Here is a 22,017-nt window from a genome sequence, read left to right as displayed (position 1 = left end):
TGGGCACAAGTGGCTGCATATAATGGACACAAGTGGCTGCGTTTGATGGGCACAATGGCTGCATATGATGGGCACAAGTGGCTGCATATGATCAGCAGAAGTGGCTGCTTATGATGGGCACAAGTGGCTGCATTTGATGGGCACAGGTGGCTGCATATGATGGGCACAATTGGTTGAATTTGATGGGCACAGTGGCTGTGTTTGATGGGCATAATGGCTGCATATGATGAGCACAAGTGGCTGCATATGATGGACACAAGTGGCTGCATATAATGGACACAAGTGGCTGCGTTTGATGGGCACAATGGCTGCATATGATGGGCACAAGTGGCTGCATATGATCAGCAGAAGTGGCTGCTTATGATGGGCACAAGTGGCTGCATTTGATGGGCACAGGTGGCTGCATTTGATGGGCACAGGTGGCTGCATATGATGGGCACAAATGGTTGAATTTGATGGGCACAGTGTCTGTGTTTGATGGGCATAATGGCTGCGTATGATGGGCACAAGTGGTTGTGTTTGATGGGCACAATGGCTGCATATGATGGGCACAAGTGGCTGCATATGATAGGCACAAGTGGCTGCATATGATGGGCACAAGTGGCTGTGTTTGATGGGCACAATGGCCGCATTTGATGGGCCCAAGTGGCTGCGTATGATGGGCACAAGTGGTTGAATTTGATGGGCACAGTGGCTGTGTTTGATGGGCACAATGGCTGCGCATGATGGGTCCAAGTGGCTGCATATGATGGGCACACATGGCTGCATATGATGGGCAAAATGGCTGCGTATGATGGGCAAAATGGCTGCGTTTGATGGGCACAGTGGCTGCAATTGATGGGCACAGTGGCTGCATTTGATGGGCACAGTGAGGCTGCAATTGATGGGCACAGTGAGGCTGCAATTGATGGGCACAGTGAGGCTGCAATTGACGGGCACAGTGAGGCTGCTTAGTTTGTTTGCGCCCCACAAAAAAATTTGAGCACCAGCCACCACTGTATGATATACAAGTGCTTTGGATTACAAGCATCTTTCTGGAACAAATTATGCTTGCAATCCAAGGTTTTACTGTATTCCTAATTGAAGCATTCTTAAAACAACAGAACAAAGGCAGGCGTTGGGTTCTAGCTTTATTTCAACAAAAGTGCTTTGTGCAATGCCATGTACACCAAGTGGTCAGCACAATTCCCTGCAGGACTATTCTTTACTAAAACATACGTAGACTTACTGACCTGGCCATAGACAAATGACGTCATCGGTTGGCAGTGGAGTGGAATACTGGGGTTATGGCTGTAGCAATATGCTATAACTCAAGTATGGTTTTTTTTTCAGCGCCCGATTCTCTAACTGATAAAAGCGGCCCCAGAGGCGGATTTGCCACTGGATCACTTTTAGAAGCAGCGGGAGGGTCTTCCCCCACGTCCCCGTCACTTCCCAGTGGTTTTTAGGCTTACCTGGCGGATCAGGACACCTGAGATCCAATCCGGCGGTTGCAGTTGCTGGTAAGAGAGATGAGCAGCCCTCCCCTTTTCCTTCACTCTTTTCACTCTACATCCATTTCCACTGCTCTATACTCTTCTTTCATTTTTTCCCACTATTCTCACCTATCCACTACGTGTTTTTGCTTTTCAGGTCTTTTCCTCCTCCCTTTGAGGTCACCCCCGTCACTTTATAATTTGGATTCACACTTTGACCCAATCTGGGGGTTTCTCGTGCCGGGTTTGCTGCCTGGATACGCTCCCTCAGCTTCGGACCCCGGCATTGTGGGCGGGTTTTGCATTCAGGGCTGCACCGCCTTTGCACGGACGCAATTGTAAGTGTATGGTCTTTGTGGAAGAATGTAGAATTTCATGTTTTACATTTGCCCACTTGTCCTTCAAATTATCCTAAATATTGCTATGTTCCCTATTCGTAGGTGATTAATACGGTTATGCTCCTGATGAGTGGCTATAAGGTCCCGAAACGGCGTAGAGCTTACAACTACCATTATATATACACTATTATTAGCTATGTATGGACGTTCCAATGTTATTGTATTTCTGACTTTGTCACATAATTACTATTATGTACTTTTTATTCATATCCTCATATGTTTACATAGAAGTCCTTGTTGGAATGTATTTTATGATTAAATACAAATTATAATTATTGAGCTATGTGCCTATAAATGTAAACTTATGAATTCATGTATTATTTTATTAAAAAATTGATACTTTAATCTAGTTAGACTTCTGCTCCCGTGTGCCTCACTTAAAGTCCCGCACCTGCTCTCTTTTTTAGTTTCTATGATCAAAACAAATGTTTAAAGTTTTTTTTTTAAAGTGACCCCCCCCCCCCCCCCCCGTGCTCATGATAGGAACAAAAGTGATCAAAACAGATTATTAAAGGGACAGTGTACAAATAAAAAATAAATTATTACAATTAATAATAACACATTTTTTTTTTTAAAGTGCCCCTGTCCCCCCATGCTCATGCACAGTGCTGAACGCACACATAGGTCACGCCCACATAAGTAAATGGTGTTAAAACTACACATGTGAGGTATTGCCACGAATGTCAGAGCAAGAGCAATCATTTTTGCACTAGATCTCCTCTGTAACCCAAAACTAGTAACCTGTAGAAAATTTTAAAGCATTGCCTATGGAGATTTTTAAATACTGTCGTTTGCCACCATTCCACCAGCATGCACAATTTTAAAGCATGACATGTTGGGTATCTATTTACTCGGCGTAACATCATCTTTCATATTTTTCCCAAAAAATTGGGTTACACTATATATTGTGTTTTTTGTTGTAATTTATTAAAATGTATTAAAAAAATACAACGCACCTGACTGTGTGTATTATTATTGCGGCACCACACTGCACCCCACCTACAAGTAGTACCACTGGGAAGTGACAGTGCTATAAAAGAACAATTAACAATTGTGAGCCAGGTTCCTACATACATGTGATATGTTGTATGCATGTGATCAGCGAAAAAATGAGGGCAGCCATGTTGGGTTTGAGTAGGAGCTAATTAATTTCTTATAGCATCTACCAAGGTGTAATTATGCCTGCCTTACAAAAAATGCTACCATAAGCATGCATGATTAAATCAACCAATGCATTAATACTTGTGCTAATGTAAGATAAAGAAGGGAGAGAACAAAGACTCTGGGCTTAGCTTAGATATAACAATAGCGATTGGCCAGAAAACTCCATCCTGCCCACTGATTCAGTCAGGGGATGTCTGCAGAGGTTGTAAAAAAAAAATATATATATTTATATATATATATATATACACACACACAGTATATACATACATTTAATATACAATCATAACTGACCAGATCAGACCATTATCCTCTTATGTCTTAGACTTTGCTGTGTGGAGAGGTTTAAATATTACTGTATGTTCTATAGTGTATACTTTATTTTTGCCAATTGCAGCTTACCGGTTTTATATAGCATAAAATCTTCACTTGCATCAATTCCAACTGAGATAGGTCCATCTCGTGCCAATGATGATGCCATGTTGTTTTCTTCAAGCAGAGTATAGAATTTGCTCACATTAAATTGTATTGCATCGTCATTTTTTAACAAGCAGACGGATTGCTAAATTAAATGACATGGAAAATATGGGAAAACAAAGTCATAAATAACGTTTTGTAAGAATGTTTTTGGAAGAAAAGAAAAGGCTTTTTTAACCTTGGAATGCAATCCTACTTCACTATCTCACTATGCACTTTTGTAAAGTATTTCACCTAAGTACGGTACTTTTTTATTTTTACTTTGCCCTCTCTGTATTATTTCCACATCAACTTCTTCAATAAAATGATTTGTTTCTGCAACACAGGTGGGTTGAAGGACAACCAAAGTTTTGCCAGATTCTTACTGCTGCTTTCCTGGGTTGGTTTCACAGAATGTGGTACTTATAAAGAGACATATTATTATCATAGAGGCATAAGCAAATAACTTCCACCAAATGAAGAAAGGACTTATGTTTAAGGCCATATTTTACACAGAAATCCTTTGTATATGTCATTATTGAGGCATTTCAAATATTAACCAGAACTACCAACCCTGTGCTAATGAAGCCTGTTTGTTCAACAAAGACTGTGTATGTGTTTTAAACACCCAGTGGAACTCACTTACAGGTCTGTCATGCAAAATATGGCAATAGCCAAAGTTTTTTCTCCTCTTGAAGAGGGTCATTTCTTGGTTTACTGACCTTCATCCTTTATTTCCTTAGAAAAGCTGTGCCTAGAACCCACCATAAATGAGCACGAGGTTTAGTTAGTCTACTTATTCCCTCCTATTTCCAAGAGAGCAGGTACAAGATATTGTCCCTATGGTACCAGACAACAGTGGATCTCTATTGGATGTACCCTTCCTCTCCTATAGACAGTTGTCAGAAGGTTGTTTCACCATTACACATCTGGTGGGGTTGTCCCTTAAATCTCTCCCTTCTGGCAAAAATTCTTCACTTCTTACAAATCAATGTTTTTTTCTAATATACAGGCATCCCCGGCAGTGGCTTTGCTGTTGATGATTGCTGGTTCCATCTCAAAGATCAAAAAAAGCATTCTGCGGCACAGCCTACTGGCAGCTCACACCACTATCTCCCAACACTGGAAATCTACCTCTCCCCCCAGTTCATGGGAATGGGCCCAGATACTTAATGAGATTATGGTCATGGAGACACTGGTTGTGGAAGACAGCTCCAGTCCTGAAAAAGACTGCACCTCCTGGACGTGCTAGAGGGCCTAGAGCGATTCAGATGCTTTTCAAGCCTTAATCTCCTATGGATTGGCCTTTTTTCTTCTAGCGATTTTGATTGCTTAGCTATTCCTTTTCTTTCTCTCTCTTCTCACCCCCCCCCTTTTTTATTCTTTCATGTTCCCCATTCTCTCTATGTGATATTTGCTGCCACTATTGGCTTAAAACTGATTGTATTATTCTCATGTACACAGTGTAGTTGGCATCCTGTTCTACTCAACACATGTTGTTGAATCTTCTTTTTTTAATGCAAATGGTATGTCGCTCTTTTCTGTTAGGGGGTTTCACCCAAGACATGTTTTTGCTCACCATTTTCAACTGGTATTTCCTGTCCTTGTATCAAAATACTTAACATATTTAATAAAAAGATGTTTAAAATAGGGTATGCTTATGAAGAGTTTAGTCATACAAAGCAAAACTTTGGGCCAAAAACAATTATATTAAAGGCTCCTACCTTTTCATTATATTCATAGTCTTTAGCCCTCATGACACCATGATGTACAACATAATCCAAGGCCCTTGCTGGAATTCCTCCACAGCAACCTTCATTTGATTTGTCACAATCCACCAACTGCTGCTCACTTAGTTCAACAAGGTTTTTTGATTTAAGACAGTTTTGGGTCTCAAGGATACCCACCTTTAACCGCACAATAGGAAATAATAATAATGGTTACTTTTGAAACTGTTACTTTACAATGTTGAAATTTAGTAAAGTGCAAAGGCAGAATAAAAGAATACACAGTTCATAGGTTTCATATATGCTATAGGCATTATTTATTATCATGACGTTACATTACTATCATGACACAAATGTTTATCAAAAACAAATGATGCAGGGACTCTATCACTGATTTCCAGCTCCATACCTACATCCCTATGTAAACATATTACAAGAGGGAAATATAGAACTTGGGACTTTAATGGTACTAGACAAGCTAACTAATTGTAAAATCTGTATGCACAAACAACTTTTGTCTGTAAAAAAATCATAATTGTTATTACAAAGCCATTCAAAACATCACAACCATAAGGTATAATGCATATGAGAACACACAATGGTGCACCTCCAGGACTCAACCCCACAGCCTCCTTTGCTCAGGAACATGTTCAAAACCGATCCTTGAATGTACAATAGTCCATCTATCTGTATTTATATATATATAACTAGTAAACCCTGCACTCTGAAAGAAAAACAGACTGACGCACTTTTAAAATCCTAAATACAGGATAAGACATAATGGAAAAAGATTAAAAGATTGTGCTGTTTGGTACCTAGGAACCAACAATAAAGTATGAAAAAAACAAATGAGTGAAAAAAGGCCTACAAATGTATGAACCTAAAAATAACAAATAACAAAATGTGACCAATCAGGCTACATAAACATAAAAAAAAAAATTAAAAAATGAAAAATAAAAAAGTGTCCATATAGTGTCTCAACATTAGGGATGAGCTTCGTGTTCGAGTCGAACCCATGTTCGACTCGAACATTGGCTGTTCGGTCGTTCGCCGAATTCCGAACTTTATGAGCCGTTCGTGCCAAATTCGGGGGGCGCGTCACGGCCCATAATTCACTGCGGCATCACAGTGCATTGCTGGCTGATGATTGGCCAAGCATGCACTATGACCCGCATGCTTGGCCAATCACAGCGCCGTCGGTAGAGAGAGCTGTAATTGGCCAAAGCCAGGGTGGCTTTGGCCAATTATGGCTCAGGGGGTTTAGAACACGCCCCACACTATATAAGGCCGCCTGCACGGTGGCCCTGTGTAGTGTGTGTTCCGGCTTTGAAAGAGAGATAGATAGACAGAGAGACAGTGTCATTTCATTTGAGTTAGATAGATTAGGCAGGACAATCAGTGAGTTATCTGCACTTACAGTGTATTGTGTATATATATATATGCATCCCAGGTGTTGTATATATATATATATATATATATATATATATATATATATATATACACTGTATTCACTTTAGCTAGATCCGTTCCTGTTATCTTCTTACTGACAGGCAGGCTTGTCTTGTTACAGTATTTACAGCTACCTGAAGAAAATTGCTGGTGTTCTTTTGATCCTATTAGTACCAGAGTCAGGCAGCTAGACTATTTACAGTTAGTGCAGTGCGTCCTGCTCACAGTGTTCAGCTAAAACTACAATTTAGTGTGGTTCGTCCTGCTCACAATGTTCAGCTAAACCTACAAGTTATTTTTTTGTGAGCTCTGCACAGTGTTCATCTAAAGCTACAAGTTAGTGCAGTGCGTCCTGCTCACAGTGTTCAGCTAAAACTACATGTTAGTGTGGTACGTCCTCCTCACAGTGTTCAGCTAAACCTACAAGTTATTTTTTTGCCAGCTCTGCACAGTGTTCATCTAAAGCTACAAGTTAGTGTAGTGCGTCCTGCTCACAGTGTTCAGCTAAAACTACAAGTTAGTGTAGTGAGACCTCTGCACAGTGTTCATCTAAAGCTACAAGTTAGTGCAGTGCGTCCTGCTCACAGTGTTCAGCTAAAACTACATGTTAGTGTAGTGAGACCTCTGCACAGTGTTCATCTAAAGCTACAAGTTAGTGCAGTGAGTTCTGCTCACAGTGTTCAGCTAAAACTACATGTTAGTGTGGTGCGTCCTCCTCACAGTGTTCAACTAAACCTACAAGTTATTTTTTTGCCAGCTCTGCACAGTGTTCATCTAAAGCTACAAGTTAGTGTAGTGCGTCCTGCTCACAGTGTTCAGCTAAAACTACAAGTTAGTGTAGTGAGACCTCTGCACAGTGTTCATCTAAAGCTACAAGTTAGTGCAGTGCGTCCTGCTCACAGTGTTCAGCTAAAACTACAAGTTAGTGTGGTGCGTCCTCCTCACAGTGTTCAGCTAAACCTACAAGTTATTTTTTTGCGAGCTCTGCACAGTGTTCATCTAAAGCTACAAGTTAGTGCAGTGCGTCCTGCTCACAGTGTTCAGCTAAAACTACAAGTTAGTGTGGTGCGTCCTCCTCACAGTGTTCAGCTAAAACTACAAGTTAGTGTAGTGCGTCCTGCTCACAGTGGTCAGCTAAAACTACAAGTTAGTGTAGTGTGTCCTGCTCACAGTGTTCAGCTAAAACTACAAGTTAGTGTAGTGAGACCTCTGCACAGTGTTCATCTAAAGCTACAAGTTAGTGCAGTGTGTCCTGCTCACAGTGTTCAGCTAAAACTACATGTTAGTGTGGTGCGTCCTCCTCACAATGTTCAGCTAAACCTACAAGTTATTTTTTTGCCAGCTCTGCACAGTGTTCATCTAAAGCTACAAGTTAGTGTAGTGCGTCCTGCTCACAGTGTTCAGCTAAAACTACAAGTTAGTGTAGTGAGACCTCTGCACAGTGTTCATCTAAAGCTACAAGTTAGTGCAGTGCGTCCTGCTCACAGTGTTCAGCTAAAACTACATGTTAGTGTAGTGAGACCTCTGCACAGTGTTCATCTAAAGCTACAAGTTAGTGCAGTGCGTACTGCTCACAGTGTTCAGCTAAAACTACAAGTTAGTGTGGTGCGTCCTCCTCACAGTGTTCAGCTAAACCTACAAGTTATTTTTTTGCGAGCTCTGCACAGTGTTCATCTAAAGCTACAAGTTAGTGCAGTGCGTCCTGCTCACAGTGTTCAGCTAAAACTACAAGTTAGTGTAGTGAGACCTCTGCACAGTGTTCAGCTAAAATGACAAGTTAGTGTAGTCCGTCCTGCTCACGGTGTTCAGCTAAAACTACAAGTTAGTGTGGTGCGTCCTGCTCACAGTGTTCAGCTAAAACTACAAGTTAGTGTAGTGCGTCTTCCTCACAGTGTTCAGCTAAACCTACAAGTTATTTTTTTGCGAGCTCTGCACAGTGTTCAGCTAAAGCTACCTGCAGAAGGTTGGTGGTGTTTTCCTGATCCTATCACTACCGCAGGCAGCTAAAAAAGCTACAAGTTAGTTTTTTGCGAGCTCTGCACAGTGTTCAGCTAAAGCTACCTGTATAAGGTTGGTGGTGTTCTCATACTACAGGCAGGCAGTTGATTTTGCTAGCTGCAGTATCAGTATATATATATATATCCCAGCTTAGTGCAGCTACAGGCTATTAGTATGTCTGGAAGGCCAAGAAGGAGAGGCAGACAGTCACAAGTCAATAAGAGAGGGCAAGCAGGCTTTGTGTCTAGTGCTGGTTGTGGAGACGGTGCATCCTCATCAGTATGTGGCTGTGGGACTCGCTTGGCCTTTTTTTCGGCAGCTGGCCACGTTGAGCTGCAACATGCGGAAGACTTGGTCGAGTGGATGACCAAGCCGTCCTCATCCTCCTCATCCTCTCTCACCCATGCTCAGGGTACTTTGTCTGGCAAAGCAGCGGCCTCTTCCCTCGGCTCAATGTCATCAGTGACTCCTTCCCTAGCCCCACCATGTCCTCCTGAGGAGTCCCTTGAACTGTTTGACCACAGTGTTGGGTACATGCTCCAGGAGGATGCCCAGCATTTGGAAGGCTCTGATGATGATACTGAGCTCGATGAAGGCAGTACAATGAGCACGGACAGAGGGGGTGCCCAAGAAGGACAGCAATCTGGCAGTCATGCTCCCCCTGCTGCAGCATACTGCCAGGTTTGCTCCAGTGATGAGGAGGGAGGGGATGATGAGGTCGCTGACTCAACGTGGGTGCCTGATAGGAGAGAGGAGGAGGAGGAGGCGGCACATCACCAACAAGGCAGGATGCCCTCCAGGGGCCAGCCTAAGGGCAGCACATTGACTGCATCACACCCCAAAGCTCCACATGTGCAGGGCGCTGCAGTCTCTGCGCGTTATTCAAAAAGTTCTTTGGTGTGGACCTTTTTTGAGACGAGTGCATCAGATCGCACCGCTGCTATTTGCAACATATGTCTCAAGCGTATCTCGCGTGGACAAAACATCTCCCGCTTGGGTACCACATGCTTGACCAGACATATGTTGACCTGCCATGCAGTTCGTTGGCAAGCGTATCTAAAAGGCCCACACCAAAGAACAAAGAGGACCTCTCCTTGCTCCTCATCAGCTGAGATCTCCAACCCCACTATACCTTCAGTCCTCTCTGAGACCTGCACTGAGAGGAATGAAGGTGTAGAATTAGGTGTGTCACAGCCAAGTACTTGGGGGCAATCTGCTTTTGGTACACCGACGTCAGATTGTACCAGGCAAATTTCCCTGCCCCAGCTGCTGCACCGCCGAAAGAAGTTTGCTCCCAGCCATCCACATGCCCAGCGGTTGAATGCTAGCTTGGCAAAATTGCTAGCACTTCAACTGCTGCCTTTTCAGTTGGTAGACTCTGCCCCCTTCCGTGATTTTGTGGAATGTGCGGTTCCTCAGTGGCAGGTACCCAAACGCCACTTTTTCTCACGGAAGGCGATTCCGGCTCTCTACCGGCATGTGGAAGGCAATGTCCATGCCTCGCTGGACAGGGCGGTCAGCGGTAAGGTGCATATTACCGCTGACTCATGGTCCAGCAGGCATGGACAGGGACGTTACCTAAGTTTCACGGCGCATTGGGTGACTCTGCTGGCAGCTGGGAAGGATGCAGGACAAGGTGCAGTAGTGTTGGAGGTTGTTCCACCACCACGCCTCCAAAATGCCACTACTAATGATTGTGACATACCTCTCTCCTCCACCCCTCCTCTTCTTCTTCCTCCATGGCCTCTTCCTGTGCTTTTTCCTCGGAACCAGTGGTGCTCCGTAGCCGTTCAAGGGGCTACGCAAGTACGCAGGCCAAAAGATGCCATGCGGTGCTTGAGCTGGTGTGCTTGGGGGACAGGAGCCACACTGGGGCAGAGGTTCTGTCAGCTCTGCAGGGGCAGGTTCAGAGGTGGTTGACGCCACGCCAACTTAAGGCAGGAATGGTGGTTTGCGACAATGGCACCAACCTCCTCTCTGACCTCCGACAGGGACAAATGACCCATGTGCCCTGTTTGGCTCACGTCCTTAACTTGGTGGTGCAGCGGTTCTTGGGCAGGTACCCGGGCTTACAGGATGTCCTGAGGCAGGCCAGGAAAGTCTGTGTGCATTTCCGCCGGTCATATAATGCCAGTGCTCGGCTGGCGGACCTCCAAAAGGAGTTTAACATGCCCAAGAACCGCCTTATCTGTGACATGCCCACCAGGTGAAAACTCAACGTTGGCCATGCTGCAGCGGCTGCACACGCAGCAGAGGGCCATCAATGAGTACCTGTGCGACTATGGCACCAGGACAGGGTGAGGGGAGCTTGGTTTTTTTTCCCCACGCCAGTGGGCCATGATCAGGAATGCATGCACTGTCCTGTCACCATTTGAGGAGGCCACGAGGATGGTGAGCAGTGACAGTGCATGCATTAGTGACACTGTCCCCCTTGTCCACCTGTTGGAGCACACGCTGCGTGGAATAATGGACAGGGCACTTGAGGCAGAACAGAGGCAGGAAGAGGAGGACTTCCTTAGCTCTCAAGGCCCCCTTTATCCAGACAGTGTTCCTGCGTGCCCGCCGATCACACAGGAAGAGGACGAGGAGGAGGAGGAGGAAGATTGTGTCAGTATGGAGGTGGAGCCTGGCACTCAGCATCAGCAGCAGTCTTTAAGGGATCAGTCCCAAGAAACACATGGACTTGTACGTGGCTGGGAGGAGGTGGCTGCGGACCATGTCGTCCTTAGTGACCCAGAGGACTCCGGACAGAATGCCTCAGCAAACCTATGCTGCATGGCCTCCCTGATCCTGCAAAGCCTGCGTAAGGATCCTCATATTCGTGGTATCAAGGAGAAGGACCAATACTGGCTGGCAACCCTCCTTGATCCACGTTACAAGGGTAAGGTTGCGGACCTTATCTTGCCATCGCAGAGGGAGCAGAGGATGAAACATCTTCGGGAGGCCTTGCAGAAAGGTCTGTGCAACGTGTTCCCAGAGACTGGGAGGTTACGAACTCCTGTTTGTGGACAACGTGTTGCTGAGGCTTCGGTCAGTCAAAGAAGGAGCGGTGGAGAAGGTGGCCGTCTGACCGTTGCGTTCAGACAATTTTTTGGTCCGCAGCCCCAAGGTATGATCGGTTCCAGCAACCATCGTCAGCATCTGTTTTACATGGTGCAGGAATACCTAGGGGCAAGATCTGACTTGGACACCTTTCCCACCGAAAATCCTCTGGGTTACTGGGTCTTGAGGATGGATCACTGGCCAGAGCTTGCACAGTATGCAATTGAGCTACTGGCCTGTCCTGCATCCAGCGTTCTTTCGGAACGCACATTCAGTGCTGCTGGAGGCTTTGTAACCGATCACAGGGTGCGTCTTTCCACCGACTCGGTCGATCGACTGACCTTCATAAAAATGAATCAGTCTTGGATCACCACCAGCTACCAAGCACCTGATGCTGATGTAACCGAATAATTTTTTTTGAAATCTCAGATCCCTTCAAAGACTGCCTATGCTGATGCTGAGTGACTATCCTTAAGTAATTATCCTCTTCCTCCTCAATGATCACGCTGATAGCTTTCTAAGAACATTTTTGGTTCTGGGCGCCACCACCAGTGCCTAAGGCCCAATTTTTCAGCCCCTGTTTAACAGGAGCGTGTAATTACAATTTTTGATGCAATACTTTGCAGCAGGGCTCATTTCTGCATTCCAACTAGAGTATCTGTGGGGGGTTGCAGTGTTGTGGCACCAGCACCAGTGCCTAAGGCCCAATTTTTCAGCCCCTGTTTATCAGGGGCGTGTAATTACAATTTTTGATGCAATACTTTGCAGCAGGGCTCGTTCCTGCGTTCCAACTAGAGTGTCTGTGAGGACTTACAGTGTTGTGGCACCAGCACCACCACCAAATGCCCAATTTTTCTGCCCTTGTTCAACAGGGGCATGTAATTACAATTCTTGATCTAATATTTCACAGCAGGGCCCATTTCTGCGCACACCAAGAGCGAGTGAGGACTTACAGTGTTGTGGCACCAGCACCACCACCACCACCAAAGGCCCAATTTTTCTGCCCTTTTTCAACAGGGGCATGTAATTACAATTCTTGATCTAATATTTCACAGCAGGGCCCATTTCTGCGCCCACCAAGAGTGAGTGAGGACTTACAGTGTTGTGGCACCAGCACCACCACCAGCACCAAAGTCCCAATTTTTCTGCCCCTGGTCAACAGGGGCATGTAATTACAATTCTTGATCTAATATTTCACAGCAGGGCCCTGTGAGGGCTTACAGTGTTGTGGCCACAACAACACCTAAGGCCCAAATTTCTGCTGAGTATATAGGGCAGGCCCCTACTTTCAAACATCTAACTTACAAACGACTCCTACTTGCAAACGGAAGGAGACAACAGGAAGTGAGATGAAATCTACCCCTAGGAAGGGAAATGCTCTCCTGTAAGAGTTAATATGGGAAAAACATTTCTCCTTTCCACTGATGCTTTCCAATCCTTGTTTCACAAAAAACCCCAAATTTTCAAAAAACATTTGTCATTGGGACAAAAAGTGAGGTGAAATCTTCTAAAGAGGAGTACAGACAGCAAAACAAATGTCACAGTCGTGATAACCCTTCCCTATGTTTTCCAAAAAGCTTAAAAAGATTTTTTGGCTGGAGCTAAACACGTTAAAAATGTACCCGTTCAAAATTACAAACAGATTCTACTTAACAACAAATCTACAGTCCCTGTCTTGTTTGCACCGTTTGTATACTGCTGTTCAGAGTATATAGGGCCTGGTGGCCTCACACCTTTCCTCATTTATTTTGGGTGCGGGGTTCCCCTTAATATCCATACAAGACCCAAAGGGCCTGGTATTGGACTGGGGGGTACCCATGCCGTTTGTCTCACTGATTTTCATCCATATTGCCAGGACCCGACATTACATTAAACCCGCAAGCAGTTTTAAATGAGATTTTTTTCCTTTAAAAATGACATTTTGTGCAGGGACTGTTCTAAACACGGGAAACACGCGCCACTTTACAGGCATACTATAGACACCCCCCAGGTATGATATTTAAAGGAATATTTCACTTTTTTTTTTACTTTAAGCATCATTAAAATCACTGCTTCCGAAAACACCGCCGTTTTTAAAAGTTTTTTTTGCATTGATACATGTCCCCTGGGGCAGGACCCGGGTCCCCAAACCCTTTTTAGGACAATAAAATGCAAATTAGCCTTTAAAATGAGCACTTTTGATTTCGAACGTTCGAGTCCCATAGACGTCAATGGGGTTCTAACGTTTGTGCAAATTTTCGGTCCGTTTGCAGGTTCTGGTGCGAACCGAACCGGGGGGTGTTCGGCTCATCCCTACTCAACATATAAATATAAATACAAGGTAAACTTCTTCGTGTTGAATGATACACAGTCAAGTACTTCAATACTCCACACATGTTTTAGTGAAATAATAGCCTCTTACCAGATATTCATGATCTCTAAATTATAGGAGATCATGAAAAGCGTAGCACACAAAGGTCTCCTTAGGAAAGCTGATCTTGTTCCAACAGCTGCACGTCTTAGACTGGATCCTGTGCTGTATGGTTAGCGTCCCAGCCTCCACACACGCTTATCCCAGTGTATACACCTCGAGACAGCCGTATCTTTCACTCGGGCAGCAATAGGAAGCTCATGCATGAGAAAGAAAGGGGGTCATCGTGCAATATTGTCACACTATTTAATGAATGTTTAAAAAATACTGCACTTACAAGATAAAGGATAATATCAAGCGGTAAAGATAGGAATTGACCACAGAATGAACCAGCAGGTCAAAAATGTATTGACGTCACAACTCCTGTATTCACCCGACACGTTTCCCTGTAAAAGGCATCATCTGGGGTTGGAGGATGGAGCTGTGACGTCAGGCTCTAGTTTTTAAAGTGGTCGAGACACTGGAACTGCATTGTTAAGCATGTTAACCAGTCACAGCACAACAACTGCTAACATATAGATAACACTACAAAAAAATAATTTTAATCAAAGCTTTTCAAGCAGAGAGAAATTATTCAATTAGAACCAAATTTAGTGAATTATTAACTAATCCCCATAAATAAATATTTTTAATTGGTTACATGCTAACGCTCTACATATAATACATATAAATTGTACAACGCCAATGGTACATTAAAATTCATAAATTTATAGCTACACTCAGCAAAGAATATTCTATATAAAAATATTATATAAAAAAATCGTAAAAAAATATATAAGAATAAAAAAAATGAAAAAAAATCATCAGCAATAATAAACAAGAAGAAGAAGTCTTATTTGTGTCAGCTGTTATTAACAAATTAATTAATAACCCATTCTATGTTGAGACCCCAGGGCCTAAATGATTTTAAGTCAAAGATCCAGCGGGTTTCCTGTCTCGATATGTGTCGCCTAAGATTACTACCCCACCAATGAGGGTTGTATTTCTCTATCCCAATTACGTCCAAAGAAGAGGGGTCTCTATCATGTCGCTGAGCAAAATTCTTGGAAAGACTGTGTTCCCTAAACCTTTAATGCCCGTGTGGTTCTGCCAACATATTGATAACCACATGTACACCTCAAAAGGTATGCTGCATGTGATGAAATCTTGAATTGTGTATGCTTTATTAGTGGAGCTGGAAGTAAATGATGTGGTTCGTAGAGTCTTAGAGGTTTTACACACTTTACACCTCCTACAAGGAAAAAAGCCATTCAGATTGGCAAACATCATACTGTAGGTTTCAAAGGTTTATCTATTATATTGGGGGCCAAAACATCTTGTAGGGTATGTGATCTCCTAAAGATCACTTTAGGTCATTCAGGAAGGGCTAGTCTTAAGATTGTATCTTCTTTTAAGACTTGCCAATACTAACTAAAAAGTTTAGTGACCCATGAGACTAGAGAATGTAGTTAAAAAAGCCCATTCATGGGAGTTTCCATCGGGGTGGCAGATTCCATTGTGGGAGAGCTAGAGGAGGCCCCCACAGGCACAATAATCATAGAGGTGGTGGTTATGGGTATTACCCCCTCCCCTTATCATGGAGAGTATAATTCACAATATGATCTCAGGTGACACATATCAAGATGGGTAACCTGCTGGATCTTTGATTCAAAATCATTTAGGTCCTGGGTGTTAACATAGAATGGGATATTGATTAATTTGTTAATAACTGCTGACACCAATAAGACTTCTTCTTGTTTACTATCGCCCTGATGATTTTTTTCATATAGCTATCTATATATATATATATAGATCTATCGATCTATCTATCTATCTATCTATCTATCTATCTATCTATCTATCTATCTATCTATCTATCTGTCTATCTGTCTATCTGTCTATCTGTCTATCTATCTATCTATCTATCTATCTATCTATCTATCTATCTATCTATCTATCTATCTATCTATCTATCTATCTATTTATCTATCTATTTATATATTTTTTTTTTAAATAAATATTTTTATATAGAATATTTTTTGTTGAGTGTATCTATAAATGGATGAATTTTAATGTACCATTGGTGTTATACAATGTATTATATGTGGAGTGTTAGCATGTAACCAATTAAATATATTTATTTATGGGGATTAGTTATTAATTCACTAAAGTTGGTTCTGATTGATTTGATTCTAATTATTTATTTTTGTAGTGTTATCTATATGTTAGCAGTCATTGTGCTGTGACTCCTGGTTAACATGCTTAACATTGCTCTTCCAGTGTCTCGACCACTGGAAGAGACACTGGAGACTGACGTCACAGCTCCATCCTCCAACCCAGATGATGCCATTTATGGGGAAACCCGTCAGGAGGATACAGGAGTTGTGACGCCCCTATCTTTCTGACCTGTTGGTTCATTCCACAGTTGTTGTGCTGTGACTGGTTAACATGCTTAACAATGCAGTTCCAGTGTCTCGACCACTTTAAAAACTAGAGCCTGACGTCACAGCTCCATCCTCCAACCCCAGATGATGCCTTTTACAGGGAAACGTGTCGGGTGAATACAGGAGTTGTGACGTCAATACATTTTTGACCTGCTGGTTCATTCTGTGGTCAATTCCTATCTTTACCTCTTGATTTTATCCTTTATCTTGTAAGTGCAATATTTTTTAAACATTCATTAAATAGTGTGACAATATTGCATGATGAGCCCCTTTCTTTCTCATGCATGAGCTTCCATTTGCTGCCCGAGTGAAAGAAACAGCTGACTCAAGGTGTATATACTGGGATAAGCGTGTGTAGAGGCTGGGACGCTAACCATACAGCACAGGATCCAGTCTAAGACGTGCAGCTGTTAGGACAAGATCTCCTATAATTTAGAGATCATAAATATCTGGTAAGAGGTTATTATTTCACTAAAACACGTGAGGAGTATTGAAGCACTTGACATTGGAATAAGATTACCTTGTATTTTTTTATGTTGGAACACTATATGGACACTTTTTTATTTTTTATGTTTATGCAGCTTGATTGGTCACATTTTTTTATTTGTCATTTTTAGGTTGATACATTTGTAGGCCTTTTTTCACTCATTTGATTTTTTCATACTTAAAAATAAAATACCAAAAAACAAAATATTATGTGATCACCACAAATAATCCTTATCATAAAGCTTTCTTTAACAGATGAGCTCAACACTTTTCACGGTTTTGCATTATTTTAATATTATTTTGTTGTCGGAAAATTTGAGATCCAGTTCTCAAATTTTTGTTGTCGGAAATTCCGACAGCAAATGTCCGATGGAGCCTACACACGGTCGGATTTTCCAACAACAAGCTCCCATCGAACATTTGTTGTCGGAAATTCTGAATGTGTGTACAGGGCATAAGCCTGGTTGCCTTAGATGACCTAATGCTATAGGAATGCCATTATTTAAATGCACGTGCCTGATTTTGATCATCAGTGCCAACACGAAATACAAGTGGACAGGACTCCTTTGCGAAAAGGCATTAATAATTAAGTATTCTTTTTACATTTTCTAATTTTATTATATTTTTTATCTGTATCTGTCATTTCTTAAATATAAGTTTAATTAAATGTTATACATATAAGTGTTTGTGTGATCTCTCTTTGCACATCTCGAAGAAACCCCCCAAAAAATAACCATGATAAAATAACACGAGCCCAACATATACTATGAGGACTGATTGTGAGCACAGACAGTACATGTGTATCTGTTCAATGGGTTGCTGTAAAGCAGAATAGGAAAGTATTTAATTACCGTTGCAAATGCCCAGCAGGATCCACAGAAACCTTGATCTTTAACACGGGCAACACATCCCGAGTCCCGCCAGTCAACTGATGGTGGAAGTTCGATGTTTCCTGAATAAGTCTTCAAAGGGATGCCTGACCTCAAGGTGCTTTTTTTTTTATTAGAAATACAGCTTCGGGTGCTGCGCTCCTCTGTTGTCTAAAGAGAAACAATTGAAGAATTTTAGATCCTACAACTGGTGTTTAACGCAGTATTAAACCCAAAAGCAAAAATGTCATATATTGCAGCTTACAATCATTAGATATGGTGGCTACATTAATTTTCTTTTTTTAGGCTTTCCCTCCTCTATTTTCACCTAGTAATCAGGCCAGTAAAACACATCCTGTATTAGAATGCCCCCACTCTGGATGAAGTAGCACAGGGGGCACCTTTGGAAAGCAGCATTGTCAGTCTAATCTAAGTGTTAGATGGACTAGCAGATTTAGACACACTAACAAATTGAAGCCAAACTCCAGCTAACACTGCAGTTAGACAAGCAGTTACAGCGACAGATTTTTTTTTTTTCTTTTACCATCAAGGTTTTACATGAATAAATAAAAGCTGATCATTGTAAGAATTCCTGTCAGTAATAAATGGTTCGTCTCAAAACTTTAATTGCTACATTTGCAGGAGAGCTTTGCTGAAAAACAGCAAACGTATTGGCCAGATCGCCAAATGAAAATAAAGGACAGAAAGCCTAAAAAAGAAAACAAATGCAGCCATCACATCTAAGAATTGGTAATCTGCATGTGTTTGCTTTTAGGTTTTATTTATTTATTTATTACAGGTATTTATATAGCACCAACAATTTACTCAGCTCTTTAGGTATATATTGTACATTCACATCAGTCTAAGGTCCCAGACTCGCATTCATACACTAGGGCTAATTTAGACAGGAACTAATTGCTTATCACTGCGGAGCTTTTAGTGTTGGACTACACAGGGCGGACCAAGTGCCTTGAGGCGATTCAGTTCGCATTTGCAGCGCTATACAAGTCATTCATTCATTCATTCAGTGTTCCCAGTAATATACAAAGTAAGCTGTACTGTTAAAGTATATCTAAAGGCAAAACTTTTTTTTCATTTTGGATTGAGCAAGGCAGGGTCATATCCGCTGTCAGTTTATTCATTTCCATCTCCCATTGGGGAGATTTACCTTCACTTCGTGTCCCATAGTCAAAACAGGAAGTGAGAGGAAATCCCTGCAAATGGTTCTAAAGCCTTAAAGGAGTTGTAAAGTCTCAGGGATACTCGCCTTAATGCATTCTATGCATTAAGGTGAAAAACCTTTTGTGCTGCAGCAGCCCCCCCCAGAGCCCCCCCTTTTCGCTCCAGCGATGAGAACGAGCCCAGCAGCTCCAGCCGCTGTCTCAAGTACTCATTGGACAGATTGATAGCAGCGGGAGCCATTGGCTCCCACTACTGTCAATAAAGTCCAGTGACACGGGAGCTGGGGGCATGACCGAGTCCTGCTGTCTGTCAATGGATGAAGCAGTAGGACTCAGGAGCGTGCCCGCATGAGTGCTCTTATAGAATGTGGCTCTCTGGGGGGGCACTCGAAGAGGAGGAGCCAGGAGCGCCCCCGGGACACCCCAGAAAAAGAGGATCAGGGCTGTTCTGTCTAAAACCCTTGCACAAAGCAGGAAACTATGACATGTTTGTTATTTAAAAAAAAAAACAAAAAAAACTTACCTTTGCAATCACTTAATGCATTCTATGCATTAAGGTGAAAAACCTTCTGTGGTGCTAAATCCCCCCAGCCCCCCCCCCATACTTACCTGAGCCCGATCTGATCCAGCGGTGTGCACGAGAGCAGCGGCTCTTGCCACTGTCTCACTCCTGCCTGGGCAGATTCATAGCAGCAGAAGCCATTGGTGGCTCTTGCTGCTGTCAATCAACTACTGTGTCGAGCCAGTGGGGGTGGAGCCAACTCTGTGTCAATAGACGCAGGCAGGGTGACTCAGGAGCAAGGTAAGTATTAATAATTTAAAATATTTAAAAAAAAAACTGAAACTTTAATGTTGCTTTAAGTGAATTCCTTGGGGACCCCCAGGTCACCAGAACTAGTTTCCCCATTGTAAGATTTTCCCTCCATTACTTTTCTGGGGACAACCCAAAATTTGGGATTTTCTTTTACTTTCACTTTCAATGATAATGGTAAACAGGACAAATAGAAAGGGTGAATCTCCCTAATGGGGTCACAGACAGCCATAAAAACTGACAGGGGTTCTAATCCATTTCCACACTGTCCATAACTAGAAAAAAAAATTGTCTTTTCTTGTTAATAAAACATGTCCAATTTGAATTTGGGAACAAACACATACAGTATTTGCATAGCATAATACATACAAATCCTTATTCATTTCCTACTCAAGATAATTTGACTCCTAGATGGAAATTGAGGTCCAGTCTGGGGAAGCACTATAATGAATCAAGGATCTGTGAAACTATAAATAACAATCAGAATACACTCAACAATATTCTAAACAAATCATCGAATATTTTTTTGTATACACAGTACCTTATGTTCTAAAAGTAGTTTTCCCAAGACTTGAATTATGGGCCTGGAGACCAGTATCCAAACCAAACCTTGGTGTGGATGGTATGGATGTTTGGTGTGGATGGTAGTTTGGTTTGATGTAGATAGTGATCCCCAGGGCCTTAATTCCAATCTTGGACAAATTACTTTTATTACATAATGTATATACAAATATGTAAATTATATTTTATGTATATGTTCAGAATATTGGTTGAGTGTATTCTGATGGTAATTTATAGTTTTACTGAACCTGATGAAGTAAGGACTAAGACCCATGGAATGTGTTGTGATTCATCATATTGCTTCCCCCGACTGGAGCCCAATTTCCATCGAGGAGTCAAGTTATGTTTAGTAGGAGGGAATGAGTAATGGTTTAATGTAAAACCTATGGAAATTATTTTTATGTATTATGTTATGCAAATATGTATTTGTTTCCAAGTTCAAGTTGGACATGTTTTAATAATTGTATAATAAATAATGGTTGTATCTTAACAATAGTAGTTTACTTTGTACATTATTTGGCACCCTAAAAGTCTCACATTTGTAAGAAATAATTTTGACTATCATCGACCTAGGAATGTTGGAGTCTTATCAGACAATCCCAACACATATAAGCAGAAGGAGAACATGCAAACTCCAGGCAGGTAGTGCTTACGGGATTCAAACCAACAACCCTGGTGATGCCAGGCAGAAGTGCTAATCACTAAACCACTGCACTTAATAATGCTTTAAATATGGTGATACCTAAAATACATCTGTCACAAGAAATATGCGAGTTGCCATGATATATCTCTTTACTGGAAATGCTGGGACCTGGCTATGATTCTGATGCTTGACTTCAGTGCTTTTTAACAGCTTGCCGACCAGCCGCTGTCATTATACTGCGGCAGGTCGGCACGTTCCCACGAGCCATCGTAGCTATAAGTCGGCTCCTGTAAGTGGGATAGCAGGCGCGTGCGCACCGACGGGGATGCGCGCACGCGCCTGCTGCACTGTGGGGCGTGCCAATGCTTGTGGCCGACGGTCCCGATGACCAATGCTTGTGGCCGACGGTCCCGATGAACGCCGGCCACGAGTGATCGTGGGCATGAGAGGCAGAACAGGGACACATGTGTGTAAACACACAAATCCCTGTTCTGTTCAGGAGAGACAGATCGTGAGTTTCTAATAGCTAGGAACCACAATCTGTCATCCCCTCTAGTCAGTCCCCTCCCCCTACAGTTAGAACACACAGTCAGGGAACACAATTAACTCCTTGATCACCCCCTAGTGTTAAGCCCTTCCCTGCCAGTGACATTTATACAGTAATCAGTGCATTTTTATAGCACTGATCGCTGTATAATTGTAAGTCGTCCCAAAAATGTCGGATGTGTCCGCCATAATGTCGCAGTTACGATAAAAATTGCAGATCACCGTCATTACTAGTAAAAAATAATAAAAAAATAAAGAAAATGCCATAAATCTATCCCCTATTTTGTAGATGCTATAACTTTTGCGCAAACCAATCAATATACATTTATTGTGATTTTTATTACCAAAACTATGTAGAAGAATACAAATCAGCCTAAACTG

General features: G+C 42.4%; 1 protein-coding gene across 1 annotated transcript in view; it reads right to left on the bottom strand.

Moving 5' to 3' along the window:
* Positions 1 to 22,017, bottom strand: part of LOC141131539 (cathepsin S-like) — a 40,313-nt gene that overhangs the window by 7,721 nt on the left and 10,575 nt on the right. Inside the window, exons 4-6 of the mRNA XM_073618922.1 lie at positions 17,877 to 18,065; positions 5,215 to 5,397; positions 3,437 to 3,596 (exon numbers count right to left, since the gene is read on the bottom strand). Coding sequence (XP_073475023.1) covers positions 3,437 to 3,596; positions 5,215 to 5,397; positions 17,877 to 18,065 — 532 coding nt within the window. The remainder of the gene's footprint in view (positions 1 to 3,436; positions 3,597 to 5,214; positions 5,398 to 17,876; positions 18,066 to 22,017) is intronic.

The sequence above is a fragment of the Aquarana catesbeiana genome, linkage group LG03 (assembly GCF_042186555.1).
Source record: "Aquarana catesbeiana isolate 2022-GZ linkage group LG03, ASM4218655v1, whole genome shotgun sequence".
NCBI lineage: Eukaryota > Metazoa > Chordata > Amphibia > Anura > Ranidae > Aquarana > Aquarana catesbeiana.
Note: the sequence above shows the minus strand (reverse complement) of the source record. Positions and strands in the feature narration are given on the sequence as shown.